The sequence below is a fragment of the Chlorocebus sabaeus genome, chromosome 16 (assembly GCF_047675955.1).
Source record: "Chlorocebus sabaeus isolate Y175 chromosome 16, mChlSab1.0.hap1, whole genome shotgun sequence".
Taxonomy (NCBI): Eukaryota; Metazoa; Chordata; class Mammalia; order Primates; family Cercopithecidae; genus Chlorocebus; species Chlorocebus sabaeus.
In genome coordinates, this window is record NC_132919.1 from 62,839,941 (window position 1) to 62,862,072 (window position 22,132).

A 22,132-nucleotide genomic window follows, 5' to 3' on the forward strand; every position below is an offset into this window, starting at 1 on the left:
GCAGGAGAACAACAGAAATGCATCATCTTACAGTTCTGAAGGTCAGAGGTCTAAAATCAGTCTCACAGGACTAAAGTCAAGGTGGCGGCAGGGCTGGTTCCTGTCGGAGGCTCTGAGGAGAGAATCTGTTTCCTTGCCTTTCCTGGGTTCTAGAGGCCACCTGCATTTCGTGGCCCATGGTCCCCTCCTTGTATTACTCCAACCTCTTGCTTCCATCGTCTCACCTCCTATTAGCCACTCTGACCTCCTGAGACCCTTCTATAAGGACCCTTAATCCAGGATAATCCACCCATCTCAAAACCCTTAGCCTAATCCTATCTGCAAAGGCCCTTTGCTATATACAATCACATTTACAGATCCAGGGATTAGGCAGTGGACATCTTTTCGGGGACATTATTCAGCCCACCACAATAGCTTTCCAAGGGGAGAAGCTCTCATGACTTAGGGGCCATTTCAGGGGATAGACACAAGGTTATGTCGAGCAAGTGCAAACTGTCTTGAGTGCTAGGAGAAGGGACAGAAACCTGCTCCTGTTGAGAGACTGGTCCAGGCCTTCAGGCCTTCAGAGTGGATCCTGCTTCCTTAAGAGATTTAGCAAACATAAGGGATGTTTTCCATGGCCTAAGTTCCCAACTCTAATGGAGTGTGCTTTGATCTGGGGTAAAAACACCAGCCATCTGGTGTGTGTGCTACTGCACCGAACAATACCCTTGCACACACTGCAGCCTGGGCCCTGGGCGCATTCCCTCCTACCACACCACAAAGTCCCCAGGGTGTGTTCCTAATGGAGGGCCACTACGGCCTGGGTGGGAGAAGGGGTTCTGCATGTCCCAGTGCTCACCACACGTCTGCTTTCCTTCCATAGCCCTCGCCGCTGATCACCTCAGGGCTCATCCAGTAGGGTGTGCCAGTGACGGAGCGCATGCCTGTCCCCGACATACAGATCGTCTGCAGGCGTTTGCTGGCCCCAAAGTCCCCCAGCTTTACATTCCCAGCAGAGTCTCGGAGGATGTTGGCTCCTGAGGCATGAAAGGGCAGAGGCTGCAACCCTGGACCCTCTTGCATTTTCTCCCATCCTCTCCACCCCCAGGTCACTGAGAGCTGGTAGAGGGGGCTACCACTGAATTAGACATGAACTGCAAGGGGCAAAGGAATCTCAGATCTACCACACAAATGACCATCTCCATGGTCAACATGTAGAGGCAGTATTTTCCCATATTGCTCAACCAATCTTCTCACCAGTTCCTCAAGGAAACAACTGGGGTCCCACTTTTCATAAAGTTCAGAATGGTTAAGTGATTGGCCCCTGCAGGCACTCAATGGCAGACTTGAACCCAGGTCCTGGGGACTCCACACATCCTGGCCCTGCTCACCCTTAATGTCCCGGTGAACGATCATGTTGCTGTGCAGGTAGGACATGCCCTCCAGGATCTGCCGCGTGTACTTTCGGGTCACGCTCTCTGTCAGAGCACCATAAGCCTTCAACTGGTCTTTCACCGAGCCCTGGCAGCCACAAGGAGTCAGAGGAGTCCCCTCAGGGGAGGGCTAGTGGAGGGGCAAGCCCATTCCAGCCCCCAGTATGGCAGCAAAGGAGTGATTTGCTCAATTCCTATTTGGCGGTGCAGGGCATTTTGCCAGGAGCTGTCAGGCACTTTGGAAAAGAGGGTACCACAACTCCTTCCCAAGCAGCGCGCCACCCAAATCCAGGAGCTCCAGCTGAAGGCTGCATTTACTGGACAGTGGGCCAGCCCTGCATGCCTCAGGGGAGGGCTGGACCTAGGACAGCTGTCATCTCATACTCCCACTGCAGCCTGAGACGGGGCCCTCCTGACTCCAAGTTCCACCATCACCTCACTTTGCTCCTCTGGGCCTCTGGAGCCTCAGGTGTTCAAACTCCTATCCAAAGTGACCCCTATCCTGCAGGCCCCAGCCCCCAGGTCAGGCCCTATTTTGTGTGTGTCTCACATGCATTCAAGGGGCACGTACCCCTGGCATGTACTCCATGAAGATGGTCAGGGTCTTCTCAGCACGGTCCCGCAGACAGCCATAGTACTGCACGATGCGCTCATGCTGCAAGTTCTTTAGCAACTGGATCTCGCACTCCAGAGCACTCACCTCCTAGGGGAGGGGTCAGTGGTCGCCTCAGCTCTCAGGGCCCCAGTTCTGCCCGCTTGGGTTCAGCTCAGCTTGCCCTAGTTAGTGGCCTCACAGGGGTCTGCCTTGGGAACTGCAGCTGGAGAAAAGGGGGACTCTCTTAACTGTCTAGCCCTTGGCCACAATGCTGGGCAGGCCTTGGGATGGTGGCACTCCCATGGGTGGAAGGAGGCAGGGAGGTGGGAGAAGGGGCTGTGGGTGCTTAGTTAAGGTAACTGCTGTTTGTCCACTCAACTTGAAGTGTCAGCCACCCTGAAAGCTGAACTGCAAAGCCAGGCCATATGATTCCTCCTTTAGAGCTGGACCAAGTGAAGGAGCCCCACAGCTCCTTCCTGGGCTGAGGGCTGGGGAGAGATACTTGTCTGGGGGAGGGCAGGGAGTCCCCTTTGTGGCACAGGTCATCACCTCTCAAGTTTGGGTTACTTGGTACTTTGGCATCAGCTTAGTTCCTTGTACCTGATCCCTCCCACCAGGTGCTTGGTGCTCTTCAGACCACAGTCCTTTCACCCTGTGGCTGGTGCCAGGATGGACAGAAAGGGAGTTTGGGAAGAATGACAGAGGAAGCAATCTACAGCATCTCAAGCAACTACTCTGTGTGGTGAGACAGGCATTTCTGTTGAAAGGAGGGAACTGGAAGTCAGACCATGGGGAAAGTGTACCTTGCTTGTCTCAGGACTGTCTGGGTCAAACTGGACCTGCTTGGAAGCAAGTTCACGTCCCGTGTCCACGTCATAGCACAAATAGACCCTGCCGAAGGCACCCTGGCCCAGGAGCTTTCCCCGGCGCCAATTGATGGGGGCACTGGGAGCTACAGGAGAGCAGAAGGAAAGAGTTACTTTGTGTACATTATTTATGAATATCCCCTTCGTTCTCCAGGAACAGGGCCTCTGGCTCAGGCTCCCCCTCACCCAGCACCATCACATCTTCTCTTAGAAGAGCATCTCCACCAAAATCTGGAGCAAGCCCAGAGCCCTAGTCACTCGGACCTGAAGTCAGAGTCTTAAGAAGCAGAGGATTGGCTGAAGTCATGATTAAATGCTCTTCTGCACTGATAAATACATTTCCTTCCAAAGCCCCTAAATATCTTAATATGGCAGGGATGAAGGGTGTCCTCTTCCCTAATTTAAACATGGAAAAACTAAAGATCAGAGAGGAGAAGAGGCTCATCACACAACAGTGGAGCCAGGCTTCAGGCACTCCAAGGTTTATCCCGTGTGGTGCATGTGGGCCAAAGCCACCACCTGCTGAGCCTAAGGGTCCAAGGGGCCCAGCTGTTATGCCTCTGTAGCTTGTCTGAGACCGCCTTGGCAGTCTCCTCCTAGCCAGGGACAGCTCCTCACACTTGGTTGGCACATTCCTCTCCTGCACAGAGAGGGCATTCTCGCTGTCTGCACTCCGCAGGCGCCCACGGGGGTCCAGGTATTGCACAGCCAGACCCATGTTCTCGCCATTTGTGCTCAGGGAGCGGCTGGAGGGCACCAGGGTGAACAAGTTGCCTTGATGACGCCGTATTCGGGGAAATGTTCTTCTGCCTGAAAGGGTGCAAGGGCCAGAGTAGAGCAAGTCACACCCCGGGCTACAAGGCTGAATGTACAAACCAGGTCTGAGCCAGAAGTGATAGATAATACCAGCTCCAGCCCATCCTGTCCGCCCTCCCACCTGACTCATTCCACAGAGGCTGCTGTCCCAAGCACTCCAAGAATCAGGACAAAAGCAGAAACTAGGAAGTAGTCTGGTTCAGGGAGATCCGGCCAAAGGGAAGGTGCATGGCTGGCCCGCGGGCTCCCAATTGCTTGGAAGGCCAAGCCACACCCAAAGGCACCGATTTCCTTGTATCCTACTCCTTACCCCTCTGTAGAGCCCCAGGCCACCTGCTGCTGTGGGGCAGAAGAGGGCATGGGAGAGATGGTGCCCCTGGAGCACACCATTGGCTCCAACCAAGGTCAGAGTTCCCAGTGGCAGCATCCTGGTCTACAAATACTATCTTCCCTGTTTTTGTTTTTTTCCTGTCTCCCATGCCTCAAGTCTGAGCCACGATTCCTCAGGAATGAAGGAAAATACAGGCATTGCATGGACGAGCCCACCCTCCTTATGGCGGCTCGTCCTTTCTTGAGGCAGCCAGCAGGGAGCAGGTGAAGGAGCACTCACCATCACTGTAGTCCTTGTGGTGCACAGACACATGGTAGCGGCGGGGGTAGGTTCCACCTTTGACCCCTTTGTCATAGAGCTGAGTTTCCCGATCTGAGTAAGATGGGGGAATCACTGGCTTCTGGGTAGGTCAATGTGAGCCACTTAAGCCCCCAAGCCCCCAAGTCACCTAAGACCTCAAAGCAGCAAGCCCAAGGAGAGCTACTGACTCAGAACAGTTGAAGCAGAGCCACCTGAGGCCCCACCCAGACACCCTGCATTGCCCACCCAGGCTCTGTGAACTCACCTGAGTATTCCTGTCTATTGTCAGGGAAGCTCTGGGCACGGGACATTCGTGATTTCCGGAAGGATGGGCTGGAGAAAACAAAAAGAAAAAACGGACTCCCTGCACATTTCTACAGCAACCCAGCAGGGCATCCAAGCAGTCTCCCTTTCTAATCTCTGCCACAGCGTTAGGTGTGGGAAGCAGATTTTGCAGGCAACAGCCCTTTCCTGAGCCCAGCTCCTGCTTTCTCCACTCTCCTTTCACTAGTCTGTGACCCAAATTTGACAGCACCCTGAGTGGTAAATCTCCCCCATCTGACCCAACTCCAGCCTGGCTGCACAGCCTTCTCCCTCCTTGGCCTTTCTTCCCACCTCTGTAACAAGAAAAGAGCTCCAAGAGAATCCTTTGCCCAGGGAGTAATAAAAATAGCCACAGCATCATCGTTTATAGGTTGCTGCTTTCTTACCTATTTTCTAAAGTGAGTTTTTTCTCATTTAATCCTCAGAATGCTCTGAAGTAGCAAATATACCATATAATAAAAATAACATAATAGCAGATCCACTTGTTGAGCAGCTATGCTGTTTCTGAGTTCACAGACACCCCTACAGATTAGGTACACACAGTCCTATTTACTTGCTCAAAGACAGAGCTAGGAAGACAGGGCCAGACCTTTTTTTTTTTTTTTGAGACCGAGTCTCGCTCTGCTGCCAGGCTGGAGTGCAGTAGCACAATCTCAGCTTACTGCAACCTCCACCTCACGGGTTCAAGCGATTCTCCTGCCTCAGTCTCCCAAGTAGTTGGGACTACAGGCACGCGCCACTGGCCAGGATGATCTCGATCTCTTGACCTTGTGATCCGCCCGCCTCGGCCTCCCAAAGTGCTGGGATTACAGGCATGAGCCACCGCGCCCAGCCCCAGACTTTCTTTTTTTTTTTTGAGATGGAGTCTCGCTCTGTCACCCAGGCTGGAGTGCAGTGGCGCAATCTTGGCTCACTGCAACCTCCGCCTCCTGGGTTCAAGTTATTCTCCTGCCTTGGCCTCCCAAGTAGCTGGGACTACAAGCACGTGCCACCATGCCCGGCTAATTTTTTTGCTTTTTTTGGAGACAGAGTCTCACACTGTTGCCCGGGCTGGAGTGCAATGGGGCGATCTCGGTTCACTGCAACCTCTGCCTCCTGGGTTCAAGTGATTCTCCTGCCTCAGCCACCCAAGGAGCTGGGATTACAGGCGCCTGCCACCAAGTCCAGCTTTTTTTTTTTTTTTTTTTTTTAGTAGAGACAGGGTTTTACTATGTTGGCCAGGCTGGTCTCGAACTCCTGACCTCGTGATCCACCCACCTCGGCCTCCCAAACTGCTGGGATTACAGGCGTGAGCCACCGCACTTGTATTTTTTTTTTTTTTTTTTTTTTGCATTTTTAGCAGAGATGTGGTTTCCCTATGCCTGTCAGGCTGGTCTCGAACTCCTGACCTCAGGTGATTCGCCCGCCTCGGCTTCCCAAAGTGCTGGGATTATAGGCGTGAGCCACTGTGCCTCAAGGCCAGACTTTAAATCCAGGTCTGTGACCCCAAAGTCTATGTTCTTGCTGCTAAACCAGGCATCTTTCTTTCAGCTTAATCACCACCATCCCATTTCGGAGATGGGGAAACTCAGGAACAGAGAGGTTAAAAGACTTGTCTGAAGCCATTCAACTAATATTTGGTGGAGCTGGGACTGCATCTAGGTTTGTCTGACTCCAGATCTCATGCCCCTTCCCAGATTCCATGAAGGGAAGATGAGAGCCCTGAGCCCAAGTCAGGCTGGACCTCAAGGAAGTAAGTCCAGGTCATTCACAATGAGAAGAAAAGAAAGTACTGTAGGGACAGAGGAAAAAAACCCAAGAATACAGAGACAGGTAAATTTAGCTATCTTTCCCAGCATCCACCTGAATGGCCCTTTCCCTTATACAAGAGTGCTTACTGGCCTTTTGCGGCGGCCACAGGTTTGAAACTCTCAAGGCAGTGGCACAGGGGGGCTGCCCCCTCGTTTCCCAACTACTAGACCTTCCGTAGTCCTCTTCTCTCCCCTTTCCCCTCCAAAGCTTACGAGATAGTCCAAAGCCAGAGTCAATCCCTGTCTTGGCAGAGCCCGCAGTCTATGACAGCAAGCCCTGGCACTCCTGCCTGTGTCTTCTTACTCCCCTGGTTGGAAAGCAAGCCCCAAACAAGGCAACACATTGGAAAGCAAGTAACCATAACTGTATTCTATGATATCTAAAGGGAAGACAGTGCTCATCAGTGCTTAGGTCTATTAGGCAAGACAATGCACAAATTTAGCCACAGTCACAATATCACTACCCAAATGAACAATTAATCAGTTACACAAAGTAAAAAAATCCCCAAACCTGTTCCATAGCCTCTGAACACAGTCCTAAGCCCAGACAGAGGTGATCAAAAGTGCTCTTGGGCATAATGAGGCAGAGGCAAGGGAGTGGCCAGATCAATATCAAGGCCTCTCCAAACATACCCTTTCTATTTGGTATGTAAAGGACATCACTTGTTTCCTCCCAAAGTTTAAGAAGGAGACATACACCAAGCAGGTGGCGTGGTAGGCTAGGCATTCTGGATATTCCGTTTTTGGGTTTCAGTTTCTTACTCCACCAAAAACACTTGGAATAAAAAATGGTGGTAAAACAATGGATGAGAATTTAGTTTTTCCCCTAAAACACTGACAGTACACTCCTTCTCGGTTCAGATTACAGCAGTGAGGCCAAAAGAATGAGAAAGGCATATATTATGTGGAAAGTCAAAACATGTAAAGCACTTAGAACAAAGCAAGTACTTAATAAATGAGCTGCTATTTTATGAGCTATTATTACATTCATTTAATTATGCAATCATAACATTCTGGTGGTGTTTGGGAAATTAAGGAGAAAGCCTTCCTAGAAGCATGATGCTTTAACCCTGGGTCTGCAGAGCTAACTCTTCTTCCTCAACCCATCAGTTCCAAAAATGCCTATGCATTACCCTCCAAGCCACCCACAGTCCCATACCTGTCTGCTGACCTGTCCAAGGACTGGCAGCTTCCAGACAAGGAATTTTCTGCACTGCTCAGGGGATCCAGCATCTGTAAGGCAAGTCAAACAATGAAGCCACACCCCCCAGCCCCAATTCCCCCCAATGACCCAGGTTTTATGGCAAGGGCCAGCAAATGGGCTTTTTGTCAAAATATGAAAGTGTCCTTTTTCTCCCCATGCAGTGGGAAGAATGGTTAGAAAGGTACCATCCTCCCCCTTAGTTTAAAAGGCAAGTTTCCAGGAGGGAGAAAAATGCTTGGCTGGCATCCCAAGGAGCTCTAGCAGGAGAGCAAAGCAGAGGCTCTGCTTTTCTTGTTGGCATGTTCTTGGCTTATTAACACTGGAGCCTGGTGCTGGAGATGGTACTACCCTGCTGAGCCTTCCAGTGAGTTTGGGTGGGACCCTAATGCTTCTGTTTACACTCTATAATTTATAATTTACAAAGACAAGTATTGCCTCATTTCACAGATGAGCACTACAGGCCTAGAAAGGTTAGAAGACTTGTCTAAAGTCATAAAACTAGTTAGTGCACAGCTGATACTGGAACAAAAATGTCCCAGTTCCTGGTCCAATGCAGAGGTAATAGATAACTAAAGATATTAAAATATTTCTCTGGCCCCTGGTCAAATGCAGCAACAAAAGGCCTTTGGAATCACTGTTGCTCCAATCAATGTCCTGAAGGTCCTCCCTTTCATTTTCTCTGCACAAAAGTGGGGGTGGGGGTGGGGGAGTGGTCTTCAATTTCAGAATATTGATTATCCGAGCTCCAACGTTAAACATTACATAGAGGCCGGGCTTGGTGGCTCATGCCTGTAATCCTAGCACTTTGGGAGGCCGAGAGGGAAGGATCACTTGCACTCAGGAGTTCAAGACCAGCCTGGGCAACATAGTGAGACCTTGTTTCTGTTTAAATTTTTTAATTAACTAAAAAAAAAAAAAAATTACATAGGGAAACAAAGTATCAGAATTATGAAAACTTACTAACAATCTCCATAAAATTAGTTTCCAACTCAAACATTTTTTCCCATTTAATACTAGGGTCCATCCCCACCCATAATTTCAAATGCTTTAGGTCATGCTGTCATATATGATTTTTAAAAATCTGCCAATCAAGGCAAATTCATTGCAAAGTAAAACTGCAAATGTTGCTAAGGATATAGCATAGCCAAAGTGGATGAAACCAACATGGGAAAGAACTGCTTTCAATCCATCGGATGCGTATTTGGCAAATTTAGACGAGTTAACAGAAAAAGACAAAAATGGACAAATAAATAACAGGGCAGGTGTGGTGGAGGAAGAATACCAAAGATTCACGAGAGGCCTTGGGGAAAACTGCTGAGTCCTGTGAACGCTCTTGTAAAAAATGACGTTCTTTATGGTCAGAAGTCAAGCAGGGAGTGAAGGATGTTACACTGTGCTAGCATTTTGTTGTTGTTGCTGTTGTTCGAGACAGGATCTCATTCTGTCACCTAAGCTGGAGTGCAGTTCACTGCAGCCTGGGCTCGAGTGATCCTCCCACCTCAGCCTCCTGAGTAGCTGAGACTACAGGCAGGTGTGCCACTATGCCCAGCTAATTAAATTTTTTTTTTTTTTTTGTAGAGTCAGGGTCTTGCTATGTTGCCCAGGTTGGTCTTGAACTCTTGACCTCAAGCAATCCTCCTGCCTTGGCCTCCCAAAGTGCTGGAATTACAGGTATGAGCCACTGCGCCTGGACTGGCATAATTTTTGTTGGAAAAATTAGGCCAAAAAATTAACATGAATCATGCTTTGTTCATTCTAAAAATCAGTAAATAGATGCAATTACTTAAACCTGATTAAAGAAAAAACAAAATAAACTTATCATAGTTTCACTTTTCAATAAAGTCACACTGGAATATTCTTTCATTACATAGCAACGTCTGTTCCTGCTAAGTAGATTGATCTCAAATAGCCTGTTACCAGGAGCAATTCTCTTCAGCTAAAGAGGCAGGCGCTGGGGGAGGACCTTGGTAATCCCCAGCCACTGCCTTCCTTGGCCTCTTTCTAAAAGTCTGTCCTCACTAAGAGTCAAATCCTTCCATGCCTTCCAGGGCCATGCAGGTAAAGTGAAAAAGTGAAGTGGGCAGATTATAGGACCATGGAAGGGACACAGACTGAGGGCAATCAAGCTCATCTGCAATCTTTGGGATTTTACACCCAAGTCACCCCTAAAACAGCTGATATCCAGAAGTGCCCTGGTTAGAGAAACCAGAAAGGGTGGTCAGTAAAACGCCCAAAAAGGAAATCTGCAGCTAAAGGCACTCCAGGTCACTATTCCAAACATGAATTTATCTGGAAGGCAGGAGTATAGAAGGAAGAAGAATACAAAGGGCTTCTCATAGCCTATATAGTTTGAATAATGAAAGAAAAGTTAACGAGAATCAGTTTTTTGTAAAATCTCCCATGTGACAGCACAGGCCTTCTGTTGGATATTTTCCCCTTAAGAAATTTCCCCTTCTCAGGCCAAATCCCAGAAAGTATAAGAGCAGCCTTTTCTTTTACAATCAAAGCAAGTTTATTGAAAAGACCAGAATGACGCTAGAGATCTCACCCTTGCTGAGTTCACTAAGCCAAATTGCCATTTGCATCAAGTAAGCCACCAGTTTAAAAGTTAGCCACTAAAATGGCTGAGCCACTGTGGTACACACCCTAAGGTGATCGCTCCCTCTATCAATTAGTTCCAATGAACTGCCTTTCCCTTTAGTGCAAGTAGAACCTGTGATGTGCTTCTTGCCAACAGACTATGGCAAAGAAGACAGAACATTCATTCCTATGATTATGTGATTTTTATGACTCCATCTTTGCAGACTGGAGCAAGAGATTCTCCTGCTGGCCTTGAAGAAGCTGCCATGTTGTGAGAGGGCCCCATGGCAAGGAACTCCAGGTGGCCTCTAGGAAGGGAACTCAGAGAAGCCCTTAGGTGACATTCAGAAGAAAAGAGGAACCACAGTCCTACAGCCACAGAAACTGAATTCTGTTAATAACCATCTAAGCTTAGAAGAGAGCCTCAAACTCAAGAAAGGCAGGCAACCTGGCTGACACCTTGATTGCAGTTTTGTGTGACCCTCAGCAGAGGACTCACTTGAGTCATGCCTGGACTCCTGACCCAGGGAACCTGGAAAATGATAAATGTATATTGTTTAAAGCCTCTAGGTTTGTGGTAATTTGTTATGGAGCAATAGATAACTAATACAACTGTCTACCATCATAAATGGTCAGACTAACCAATCCTACAGTGTAATTTTGATATGGTTTACTCCCTATCTTTCATCAAGTAACAGTAAAACTAAAATATATCCAATGAAAAACATAACCCGTCACTTTAGAACCAGTCATATGTTAAAACACTACTGAAATCAGCTGGGCATGGTGGTGCCTGCCTGTAGGAACAATGAGAGGACCACGATGAAGGAAAATCTGTTAAATGCTCACCCAACAGCAAAGAGACTACATAGTTTAGATCCTTTAGATCCCATCTTTGGCAGAAATTGTTATTTGGCCCATAAAAAGGGACAATCCATATTTGGGCAGGCCTAGTTTATAAAAGACCTTTCAAATGTGGTTCATGTCCCTCAGTTTCTGCACTGTGACTACTGAGAGCCCCTTGTTATGACCCTGGTCTGCTGATACAGGCCATGGGCATATCCCAGCCCCCCATACTCACGCACTGCTCGCTGGTCTCTGGGATGAACTCCCCCTCACTGTTGATGCTGGTGTAGGACCCCTGCCGGGCAATGTGCTGCTGCCGCTCAGGAACATAGCCAGGGGGAGGTGAGCTTCGGCCAGGGTTCTGGGAGCCTAGAGCACATAAAGGAGGCTTTCAACAACAGAGCCCAGGGTGTGTGGCCCAAGAGGAGCAGGCATGGGGCCAACTCAGAGACACTAGGCCCTAGAGGTCAGGAATGTGACTCTGATGGGTTATGGCACCAACATCCAGCATGTGCCAGCTCCCTCAGGCAAACAAAGTCCCTTCCTAATAGGAAACAAACTCCAGAGATGGAGCAGGCACTACGGCATATCCGACCAAAAAAACCTTGGCACAAAACAGAAACCAGAATAACCCCTATGAGACCAATTTTAGCTGGCAATCAAACTAGCTTTTTAAAAAATTCTTATATATAATTACTCTTTCATAATGTCACCATCTCTCTTCCTCTAGAGCACTAACATCATTTCCTCCCATCCGCTCAATGCATCAGCTTAGTCCTCTTTAGTTTTGGGTCCCAGCAATATCTTGAGAGTGGGGACCAGGGAAAGGTAACTGAATATACCTGTGCATTTCTCTCTGCTGCCCTGTTCCCCCAGCCAGTGTCTCCCCTTATTTGTTCTCTACCTGTATCAGGTAAAAAGACCCTCCTTATGGTCTGGCCAGGATCAAAAGGCAGCCTTCTCCATTCCTACCCACTCCCACACTTCCAGGTTTATGAGTAATGATATCACCTTTTTTTTTTTTTTTTTTTTTTTTTTAAACTGAGACAGGGTCTCGCTATGTTGCTCAGGCTGGTCTGAGTAATGATATTATCTTGCATTTATGTGGTGCTTTACTTTTTGTTACACATTCACAGTAATTAACCTCATTTGATTTTCAACATCCCTACAACAGAGGTTTGGCAAATATTTTTTGAGTGCCTGTTAAGTGGCAAGCATTCCACAAGGTATTTTTACAACATTTGTTACTTCACTTAATCCTTTCAACAATCCTGAAAGCTAAGCATTTGCTTTACTTAACAGAGGAGGAGATGGAGACTCAAGGAACTTAAATCTTCAAAAAAAACCCCAAAACACCCAAAAACAATTATTTATGTTTTACAGGTAAGAGACTATAAAACCAATTTACAGGTATTTTCACCACATCAGCTTGTTAGATGAAATGGTTTATCATCCTAATGTTAGTGAATGACAGAGGTGTGCAGAGACATACTATGTAAGTCATTGAGCAATGCTTTTCTGCCATAAGGGAGTTTGAGTCCAAGAAATCAGGTCCTCCCTCCTCCTAGCCCAAGAGCTTTTTCTGACTGGCTGTGTTGCTTTCCATGATCAGAGGAGACAAAAATGAAGCATCTTTTTTCCTTCCTAAGCTCACCAGACAAACCAGAAAAGTCAATTTTCAGAAGATTTAAAAAAAGCTTTACCAATACCCACACAAATATTTCTCGTAGCTTCAAAACTTAAACATAGGACTCTTATCCTGAACCCTTTTCCTGTTCTGAAGGGAACAAATTTATCCTGTTGTTTAGAAAACCAGAGACACAAGAGCCCTCCACTCCCTTATCTACCACCCCTTACCTCTCTCCCACGACCCAGCAATTCCCAGACACCAGGAAAAGCAGAAGTACCATCCCTCAACAATGCAGGCTACTTTCCTTGCTGGCCGGTTTCTCCAGTCTAGTTCAGGGGCTATAGCACTAGGTTTTCTGAAATGGAACTGCAGGCAAGATGCTCTGTGGAAATGGCTAAGGAAGCAAGAGAGACCAAGTTTGGTAGTTGGAGACCTTGGGAAGTACCTGACTCATTCTATTCTGTTTTATCGTTTTGTTTTGTTTTGTTTTCAGAGACAGGGTCTCACTATGTTGCCTGGGCTAGTCTTGAGCTCCTGGGCTCAGGCAATTCTCCCCGTTCAGCTACAGGCAGATGCCACCATGCCTGGCTTCCCTCCTTTCTTGATGATAGATCCCTAGTCCAGACAATTTTAGATGGAAAATCTGAGATACTCAGTTTTAGTTTTACATGTGTGTGTGTGTATACATGTTTATACATTTATGTATATATATATATTTCCTATCGCTCAAAAGCTCATGTGTGACCAGGTGCAGGCGCTCACACCTATTATCCCGACACTTTGAGAAGCAGGAGAAATGCTTGAGGCCAGGAGTTTGAGACCAGCCTGGGCAACATGGTGAGACCCCATCTCTACAAAAGATATTTTTAAAATTAGCCAAGCACACACTTGTGAACCCAGCTACTTGGAAGACTGAGGCAGGAGGACTGCTTGAGCCTGGGAGGTTGAGGCTGCAGTGAGCCGTGTTTGGACCACTGCACTCCAGCATGGGTGATGGAGCGAGACCCTGTCTCAAAGATAAAACAAAACAAAAGCTCATGTGGAGCCAGAAGCACTCAGCCTGTGCCTGGAAGTAGAGGTAGGGTACCAGGGACTAAGCATCTACAGCAGAGGGTGCTCAAGAGCCCAGTCCAGGGTCTTAGAACATCCTGGAAAAGAGGGTGGGCCTGACAGACATAGAGTTCAACAAACTCCCTGAACCAGAGAGACTACCCCTATTTCAAAGACCCTCAGAAGGAAGAAAAATACTTAATGGGGAAAAAAAGAATGGCAGGGAGTCTTGCTCTGTGTGTGTGTGCGCGCGCCCTTTTAGGGATGGGGTCTTGCTATGCTGCCTAGGCTGGTCTCAAGCCTTGGCCTCCCAAAGTGCTGGGATTAAAGGCATGAGCTCCCATACCTGGCCAGAGGGTTGCTCTTTGAAATACATTTTCTAAGAAGCTTGAACTATTGTTTTTCAATGACCTTCAAGAAACTGACACTGACTCTTTTTTTGAGATGGAGTCTTGCTGTGTTGCCCAGGCTGGAGTGCAGTAGTACAATGTTGGCTCAAGGCAACTTCCACCTCCTGGGTTCAAGCAATTCTCCTGCCTCAGCCTCCCAGGTAGCTGGGATTACAGGCGGCCGTCACCATACCCAGCTAATTTTTGTATTTTTAGTAGAGACAGGGTTTCACCATGTTGGCCAGGCTGGTCTTGAACTCCTGTCCTCAGGTGATCTGCCTGCCTCAGCCTCCCAAAGTTCTGGAATTACAGGCATGAGCCACTGACTCTTTAATTCTTCTATATTAAGTCAGTTGTTCAGAACATATGGTTCATGTGGTTGTGCTGAATACCTTTTGATGAATTCGCTACTGAATTGGTATTGGAGAATACTTCCAATTTCCTCTTGGACACATCACCCCAGCCTCCCTCCAAGGATGTCTCTCTGGCAGGAAAGCTAACATGGAGTCCTCAGTAATCTGGTTTCCCCACCTGACTCCAGAGCAGAGGCCAGAAACAAAATTGCTCTGAAAACAGGCATAGAATTTTGCTGGATTTCCTGTCTCAACATCTCACTCACAGGGTAGAGGCCACCAATTCTGAGATAAAGTGGTATCTGAGCCATGCCTTTGAAATGGTCTCAAACAGCCCATGGAAGATAATTTGTCCTATTTTCTAAGCCCTAACAGAAACTAAAGTTACTCTGAGTGTAAATTTAGGGATATTGTACCATGAATTAACAGAGCAATAAAATCAGCCAAGGCAATATTTTTTTTCTTAAAAAATGTTGTCACCTCTCATTTAACCCTTACTACTAACCCTGCAGTGGTGGTGCAATATCATCATCCACATTGCGCAGAGGGAAACCCAAGCCCCAAAGCCATAAAGTGACTTAATGGTGGGGCTGAAGAAAGAAAACAGGCTTTGTGACTCTCACACAGTTCAGTGAAGGCAATTTGGGGACCATAATTTATTTCCAAAAAGGGTAGGTATGCTGCTCAACACAGTGGCACAAGACAAAACTTCTCCTTGACCTAGCCAGGCTATCTGTTCCCCACGAGTAATCCCTATGGAGGATGGAGATCCCATTCACAAGGAAATATGACAGACTGCCAGGCGTGGGAGGGAGGCTAACGTGGGGATAGCACAGGGAAAGCACAGTGCCATGTTTCTTTCTTTCTTTGGAGTACAGTGGCATGTTCATAGCTCACTGTAGCCCCAAACTCCTGGGCTCAAGGGATCCTCCTGCCTCAGCCTCCCAAAGTGCTAGGATTACAGGTGTGAGCCACCTCCACAGTGCCATGTTTCATGTAGCTCAAATTCAGGGTTGTTTTCTCCATGATCATTTGGGAGTCAGAGGCCAGGGATAAAAAATGCCGCTTAGCCAACGGAGAGCTTGGAGGCAAAGACAAGATGGAGGTTTAGGGGAAATCTGGACCAAGGAAACTACTCCACTTTCTAGTGACCCAGACTTCACACACCCATGTACCTGGCTGCTTCCCTTGCTACTGTAACACAAAATTCCAGCACAACTGTGAAAAAAGGATGGTTTTCCTAAGCCCTATCATGCCACAAAACAGAGAGAGAGCACTATTTAACCCTTTGCTTATAAAAATTAGCCTACTGCCTGCTTCCTACTTTTAGCTTTGGATGACATCTTGGTAGTCCACAAGTTCCGTGGCAATTCAGTCCACATGTCAGCAACATTTGTCAGCAGCAGAAGCAACTCTAAGGAGGTAAGCAAGGCGCATGGAGAAGAGACTAAGCTTTGAAATTAGATATACGTGGGTTCAGATCAGGCTTTGCCACTCACTAGCTAATGATCTAAGCTCTCACCTCAATTTCCTCAACTGCAAAAACGGGAAGAACTATCTACCTCATAATTTCTTTTGGAAGTTATAAATGTGCTGGCACAGGTATATATCTACATAACCCTATCTCACAGCAGGAACTCCGTAGAACCCCATTTGTACCCTTCACTCTATGTGGCAGATATACGGGGTAGGTGCAAGATGGATTCCACTCTTCTAGTGTGCCTTCCTGTAATTCAGAAGCTAATTGGCTAAAAGCTGTATTTCTAAGACTTTCTTTAGGTTCAGCCAATCACATGCACTTTTGTGAGATTAACAAGCTTCCTGCTATTCCTGAGCACAGTCACAGAAGTCTTTGGTTTTTCTGCCACAGTGTTAGCAGAGGCCCCACAACTGGTCTCCAGCTTTGCTGATGCTGACAGACAGGTGTGGACCAGAGCTGAGGGGCACTGGACTTCTGGACCGGTGGCTTCCTGATTACAGAAGAGGGAGGATGCTCTGTGGTGTGTCTTAATCTAGAGCCTGCTTCTCTTTCTTCCCTCATTGATTCCATAATCCACAATGTGCACCTCTGGCTTATGGAATCTCTTCTTCCTGAAACTAGCCACAGTGGGTTCTCCTCTGCGCAACTGAACTCTGACCAATACACTCTGGAGTTGTATTATACATTTTAACTAGAACAAATAAAAATGTCTCTTGTAAGGGATTGATTGGAGAGAAAAACTTCTTATTTATGAAACCTCAGACACTGGTCCAAACTATGCCCAGACAGGATGAAATGCCCTGAATCTGTTACATGGAGTTTCTGGGGTTAGACTTCCCTGGGATAAAATATCCATGGTCCCCCTGACACCTGTACCCTCCTTCATCAGTTGCACTGAACTCTCCCCTGGTTTTACAAGGTGGAATGGGACTAGCTCACATGAAGCCAGCACTACAGACCCAGGAGGGCCTGGGGAGAAAAATAGCAAAGGTTTTCTGAGCTTTTATTTCCAGCCAGAGACTTTCACTTTTTCCAATCCACACTGCGCCTGCAGAGAGCCAGTCTTGTTATCTGATGGGCTATGTGCCAGGGGCTATTGTGCACAGGCCCACAGGCTGGAGCAGGAAAGGGAAGTCTCCCCAAACCAATGGCTATCAGAGGAACCAAATGGAAAAACCAGGAGTTGGCAGAACTGCTCCAGGGCATTTTCAGTTTTGTTTTTAATCTTCATTTCAGAAACTGGGAGCCAATGAGATACACAACAGCAGTTGAGAGCAACTGAGACAGGGAGCTGAACAGGATAGGATACTGGACCATAAACTCACTAAAGGTTATATATTTACCAGCAGTGATAGCAATGAGCCAGACAGCAGAAAACACAGTGCTATGCAAAACAGCTCATTCTGTAGGTCTCAGAAGGCTGCCTAGGCAGGGGTCACAGGCTTTCTTGGAACACCCTTCCCTGGTATTCCAGCCTGAACTTGCTCTAGCCTCACTGGGCCATCTATGCCAACAGGCCCATCTCAGCACCAACTGAAGCAAAGAAGCACAGTAGCAGTTCCACTGTTGAGAGGCCCACAGCTTCCCATGAAGGCATTTTACACAGAAGGAGAAGAGCCGGGTTTAAGCTGCCAGCTATCCTCATTCCTCTCAGTGCGCGCTAGCTCTCTACCAGCCTCCTTAACCCAAAGAAGCAGAGCCAAAGATAAACTCTCACCCTAGGATATAGTAGGTTCTTTTGTTTTGTACTCTGACTTAAAGCTGAATGACAGGCTTTCAGATTCTAGCCCTTCTCATAGAAGAACCCTAATCAGGAAGCTGATGCAGTCAGGAAGTTGTCTCTGCAGGGAGTTCTAGGGCTTTGGGTCAATGTTAATGTGCAGGTCATTGCAAGTATAAAGAGACAGCTTTTTTGGCCACCAAATATTTGGAAACTCCTCTCTCTTCAGGGACAGATGAGATGGGGAGAGTAATCAAATCTTTTTTTCTTTCTCAATAGAAAATCTTAACTAATATTCACCCATATGCTCACAGTGGACCACACTCTGTAGAACACAGTAGTGGGTAGAATTTCCATAAGACCCTAAGAACATCTTCTGTTTCAACTTTCAAAATGCCCATTTTATTTTGGAGCCGCTACCACCATCAAAGTTTCTGATCTCATCTAGCATCATAGAACTTATAGCAAGGAGGGAAAAAACCTTTGGAGATGAAAGAAGCTAACCATTTTGTTTCCAAGTGTATGGTCACTACCCCTGCAGTCCTCGTTTCTACCCTTTCAAATCTGTACTAGGACTGGAAGCTGGTCCTGCGCACTGCTCTCTTTTTACTGCCCAGTTGTCGCTATAAGCCACCCTCATCCTTTCAACATTCTTTCTTGTCCTCTGCCTGAATTTTCCCTCCTCGTCTCTCAGAGGCAGAGGGCTCCTCTCTTCCTTGCGAAAGCATTATAAACCGTCTACCTGGACTTGATTCATCTCCTTGATTCATCTCTTTGAGCAGGAGTCAGCTCCCCCATGGTCTCCTCTTCATCACCTTTAACCCCTTCTCTTCAGCTGTCTTTATCCCTTCCTTCATACACTTCCTCATATCTCTAGCCTAAAAACATCCTGGGCTGGGCATGATGGCTCATACCTATAATCTCAGCACTTTGGGAGGCTGAGGTAGGAGGATCGCTTGAGACCAGGAATTTGAGACCAGGCTGGGCAACATAATGAGAACTCATCTCTGCAAAAAAATCAGCCAGGTGTGGTGGCAAGCGCCTGTGGTCCCAGCTATTTGAGAGGCTGAGGCAAGAGGATTGGAGGTTGAGGCTGCAATGATCCACGATGGCACCACTGCACTCCAGCCTGGGTGATAGAGAGATGGGGTTCTGCCATGTTGCCTAGGCTGGTTTCGAACTCCTGGGCTCAAGCAGTCCACCCACCTTGGCCTCCCAAAGTGCTGGGATTACAGGCATGCACCACCGCAACTGGCAGGCCCACCATTTCACTACCAAACTCCTAAAAAACCTGATTGCCTCCACTCAGGGGTTGGAGTATGGCTTGCCTCACTATGGGACCAAGTGGCAAGATAAGGACAAAGACAGAGTGAGAACTGAGGCAAAGGCACTTAACAAGATGAACTTAGACCATACAGGAGTCAGAATGCAGCAGGAACAAGTCCTTTTTTTTTTTTTTCTGAGACGGAGTCTCACTCTGTTGCCCAAGCTGTAGTGCAGTGGCACAATCTCAGCTCACTGGAACTTCCACCTCCCAGGTTCAAGTGATTGTCCCACCTCAGCCTCCCAAGTAGCTGGGATTACAGATGCACACAACCACACCTGGATAATTTTTATTTTCTTATTTTTTTTGAGACAGAGCAAGAGTCTATCCAGGCTAGAGTGCAGTGGCACGATCTTGGCTCACTGCAACCTCTGCCTCCCAGGTTCAAGCAATTCTCCTGCCTCAGTGGCCCGAGTAGCTGGAATTACAGGCGCCTGCCATCATACCTGGCTAATTTTTGTACTTTTAGTAAAGACAGGGTTTCACCATGTTGCATAGGCTGGTCTCGAACTCCCGTTCTCAGGTGATTTGCCCGCCTTGGCCTCCCAAAGTGTTGGGATTATAGACATGAACCACTGCACCCCGCCGACAAGTCCTTTAGTTGAGGCTTGGTTACATGGCTTAAGGGCACTACCCAATGTATCAAGGAAAAATATTGCTTGAGCTTCAAAGGTAGGTAGAATTTCCATAGGCCAAGGTATGAGAGAGGATATCTTCAGGTAGGGAAATTCCACCTGCCTGCCTGGTGATCTCCCCACAGGGAGATTAACTCTTTTGGATTAACTCATTACTTAGTAGGGGTTTTTTTGTTTGTTTCTGTTTTGTTTGTTTAGCATTAACTAGTTTAACAGACTAAATGGCCTGAAAAAAACCTGGAATTCAAGGTATGCATATTATGATGGAAAAAACAAATGGTAAACATGATACCTGGCTTCACATATTTGAAAAACTGTCATATGAAAGATTTTATCTGTGTTTATTTGTTGCTCAAGAGAGCAGTACTAGAATTAGTGGGTAAAGTGAGAGAAAGCTGATTCTCAATCCAAAATAAGGAAGAATTTCAAATAAATAAACAAGTCTGGAATTTGGGCTACCCTGTGCCTCCCCATCAATGCAAATGCTGCAGTGTGAACTGAGTAGCCCGCTTGCTGCACAATCACTAAATATTCACATGTATGTAAATGATAATGGGAAGGAGGCAGCAGAGGAACCCGGTGGAAGGCTGAATTGCTAAGGCTTACTAACCAAGGACTTCTTCGACCCCATTTCTACTGCTAGGACTTTTCCAAGTCTCTCATGCTAGACTTTGACTCCTGTCTCTGTTTCCCTTCCAGAAAGTCTTATCCGTACCAGCACACAGCAAGCACTCAGACATTTGTGAATGAAAAGAACAGGTTTCTGTCTCTTTCCCTTGATCTGTCCTTACCAACCTGGCTGGTTCTGTGTAAGGCCTTCTCCCCACACTCCTAATTTGCTTTCCTACTTCTCTGGTTACTCCTTTTCTTTGTCCTTCACAGACTCATCCTCTTCTAACTGGCCACTAAGTGTTGGGTTCTGAAGGCTCAATCATGGACCCTCTTTTCTTCTCATTCTACAGTCTCTGCTTAGGCACTCTCCCCTGGGCCCATGGTTTCAACATAACAATTTCCAATATTTTTTCACTAGCCCTGATTTTCTCCCCTCTGAGCTAGAGACCTATATATCTAACTGCCTCTCTGATATCTCCTGTTGGCTATATCAGAGGCACTTCAATACCAACATGTCTAAAACATTAAGTCTGCCCCTTCCCATCACCTGGAACCACACTCTCTTTCAATATTCCTGTCTTAGTAAAAGGCGATGCCATTTATTCATCTCCACAAAGCAGTAATTTACCTCCCTCTCTCTCAATATCTGCAAATTATTTTTCTTCCTTCCTTTCTCTCTCTCCTTTTTTTTTTTTTTTGAGATGGAGTTTTGCTCTTGTTGCCCAGGCTGGAGTGCAATGGCACCATCTCAGCTCACTGCAACCTCTGCCTCCCGGGTTCAAACAATTCTCCTGCCTCAGCCTCCCTAGTAGATGGGATTACAGGCGCATGCCACCACGCCCAGCTAATTTTTGTATTTTTCGTAGAGAGGGGGTTTCACCATGTTGGCCAGGCTGGTTTCAAAGTCCTAACCTCAGGTGATCCACCCATCTTGGCCTCCCAAAGTGCTGGGATTACAGACGTGAGCCACCACACCCCGCCTCATTTTTTTTTTAAATGAGATTGGGTCTCACTATGTTGCCTAGGCTGAGCTCAAACTCCTGGAATCAAGCTATCCTCCCACCTTAGCCTCCTGAAAACACCTGCAAATTCAACCCAATACTATAGTAATTCTTAAGCCTTTTGGTCTTAGAACCCCTTTGCACCTTAAAACTGAGGGCACTTAGCTTTTATTTATGTGGGATGTATCAACTGATATTTACTGTATTTGAAATTAAAACTCAGAAACTTTAAAAACATTTTCTCAGGAGAAACCAGTGGAGGAAAAAATAAATGTTAAGAATACAATCATATACAAGCACACATGCCCTTAAGCCAGTACAGTGATGACATCACCTCAGGCACATGACCTCTGGAAAACTCCACTGTACACTTGTGAGATAACTGTCATGTCTCAGCATGATTATGAAAATAATTTTGAGGGCCAGGCGTGGTGGCTCATGCCCGTAATCCCAGCACTTTCGGAGGCTGAGGCATGTGCATCATGAGGTCAAGAGATCAAGACCATCCTGGCCAATGTGGTGAAACCCCATCTCTACTAAAAATACAAAAATTAGCTGGGTATGGTGGCGCATGCCTGTAGTCCCAGCTACTTGGGAGGCTGAGGCAAGACAATCGCTTGAACCTGGGAGGTGAAGGTTGCAGTGAGCTGAGATTGTGCCACTGCACTTCAGCCTGGTGACAGAGCGAGACTCTGTCTCAAAAAAAAAAAAAAGAAAGAAAGAAAAAGAAAATAATTTTGAACTCACAGGGTCAAAGGACCCAAGGGACTCCCCAGGATTCCCAGAACACACTTTGAGAACCACCAAAACAAAATGCCATGTTCTGTCGGTTTCACCTCTAAAAGTTCACCTGCTCCTTCCCTCTACTTCA

At 47.0% G+C, this 22,132-nt stretch overlaps 1 protein-coding gene across 5 annotated transcripts in view; it reads right to left on the bottom strand.

Moving 5' to 3' along the window:
- MAP3K3 (mitogen-activated protein kinase kinase kinase 3) overlaps positions 1–22,132 on the bottom strand; it is a 73,772-nt gene that overhangs the window by 3,042 nt on the left and 48,598 nt on the right. For 3 of the 5 annotated variants that reach the window (XM_037993603.2, XM_008012156.3, XM_037993605.1), the window contains 9 exons: positions 11,303–11,436; positions 7,597–7,670; positions 4,589–4,656; positions 4,303–4,395; positions 3,495–3,686; positions 2,814–2,962; positions 1,987–2,118; positions 1,374–1,503; positions 842–1,019 (listed from right to left, as the gene is read on the bottom strand). In XM_037993603.2, the coding sequence (XP_037849531.1) occupies positions 842–1,019; positions 1,374–1,503; positions 1,987–2,118; positions 2,814–2,962; positions 3,495–3,686; positions 4,303–4,395; positions 4,589–4,656; positions 7,597–7,670; positions 11,303–11,436 (1,150 nt within the window). The remainder of the gene's footprint in view (positions 1–841; positions 1,020–1,373; positions 1,504–1,986; positions 2,119–2,813; positions 2,963–3,494; positions 3,687–4,302; positions 4,396–4,588; positions 4,657–7,596; positions 7,671–11,302; positions 11,437–22,132) is intronic. The other 2 variants (XM_037993604.2, XM_037993602.2) reach the window with 1 other exon arrangement.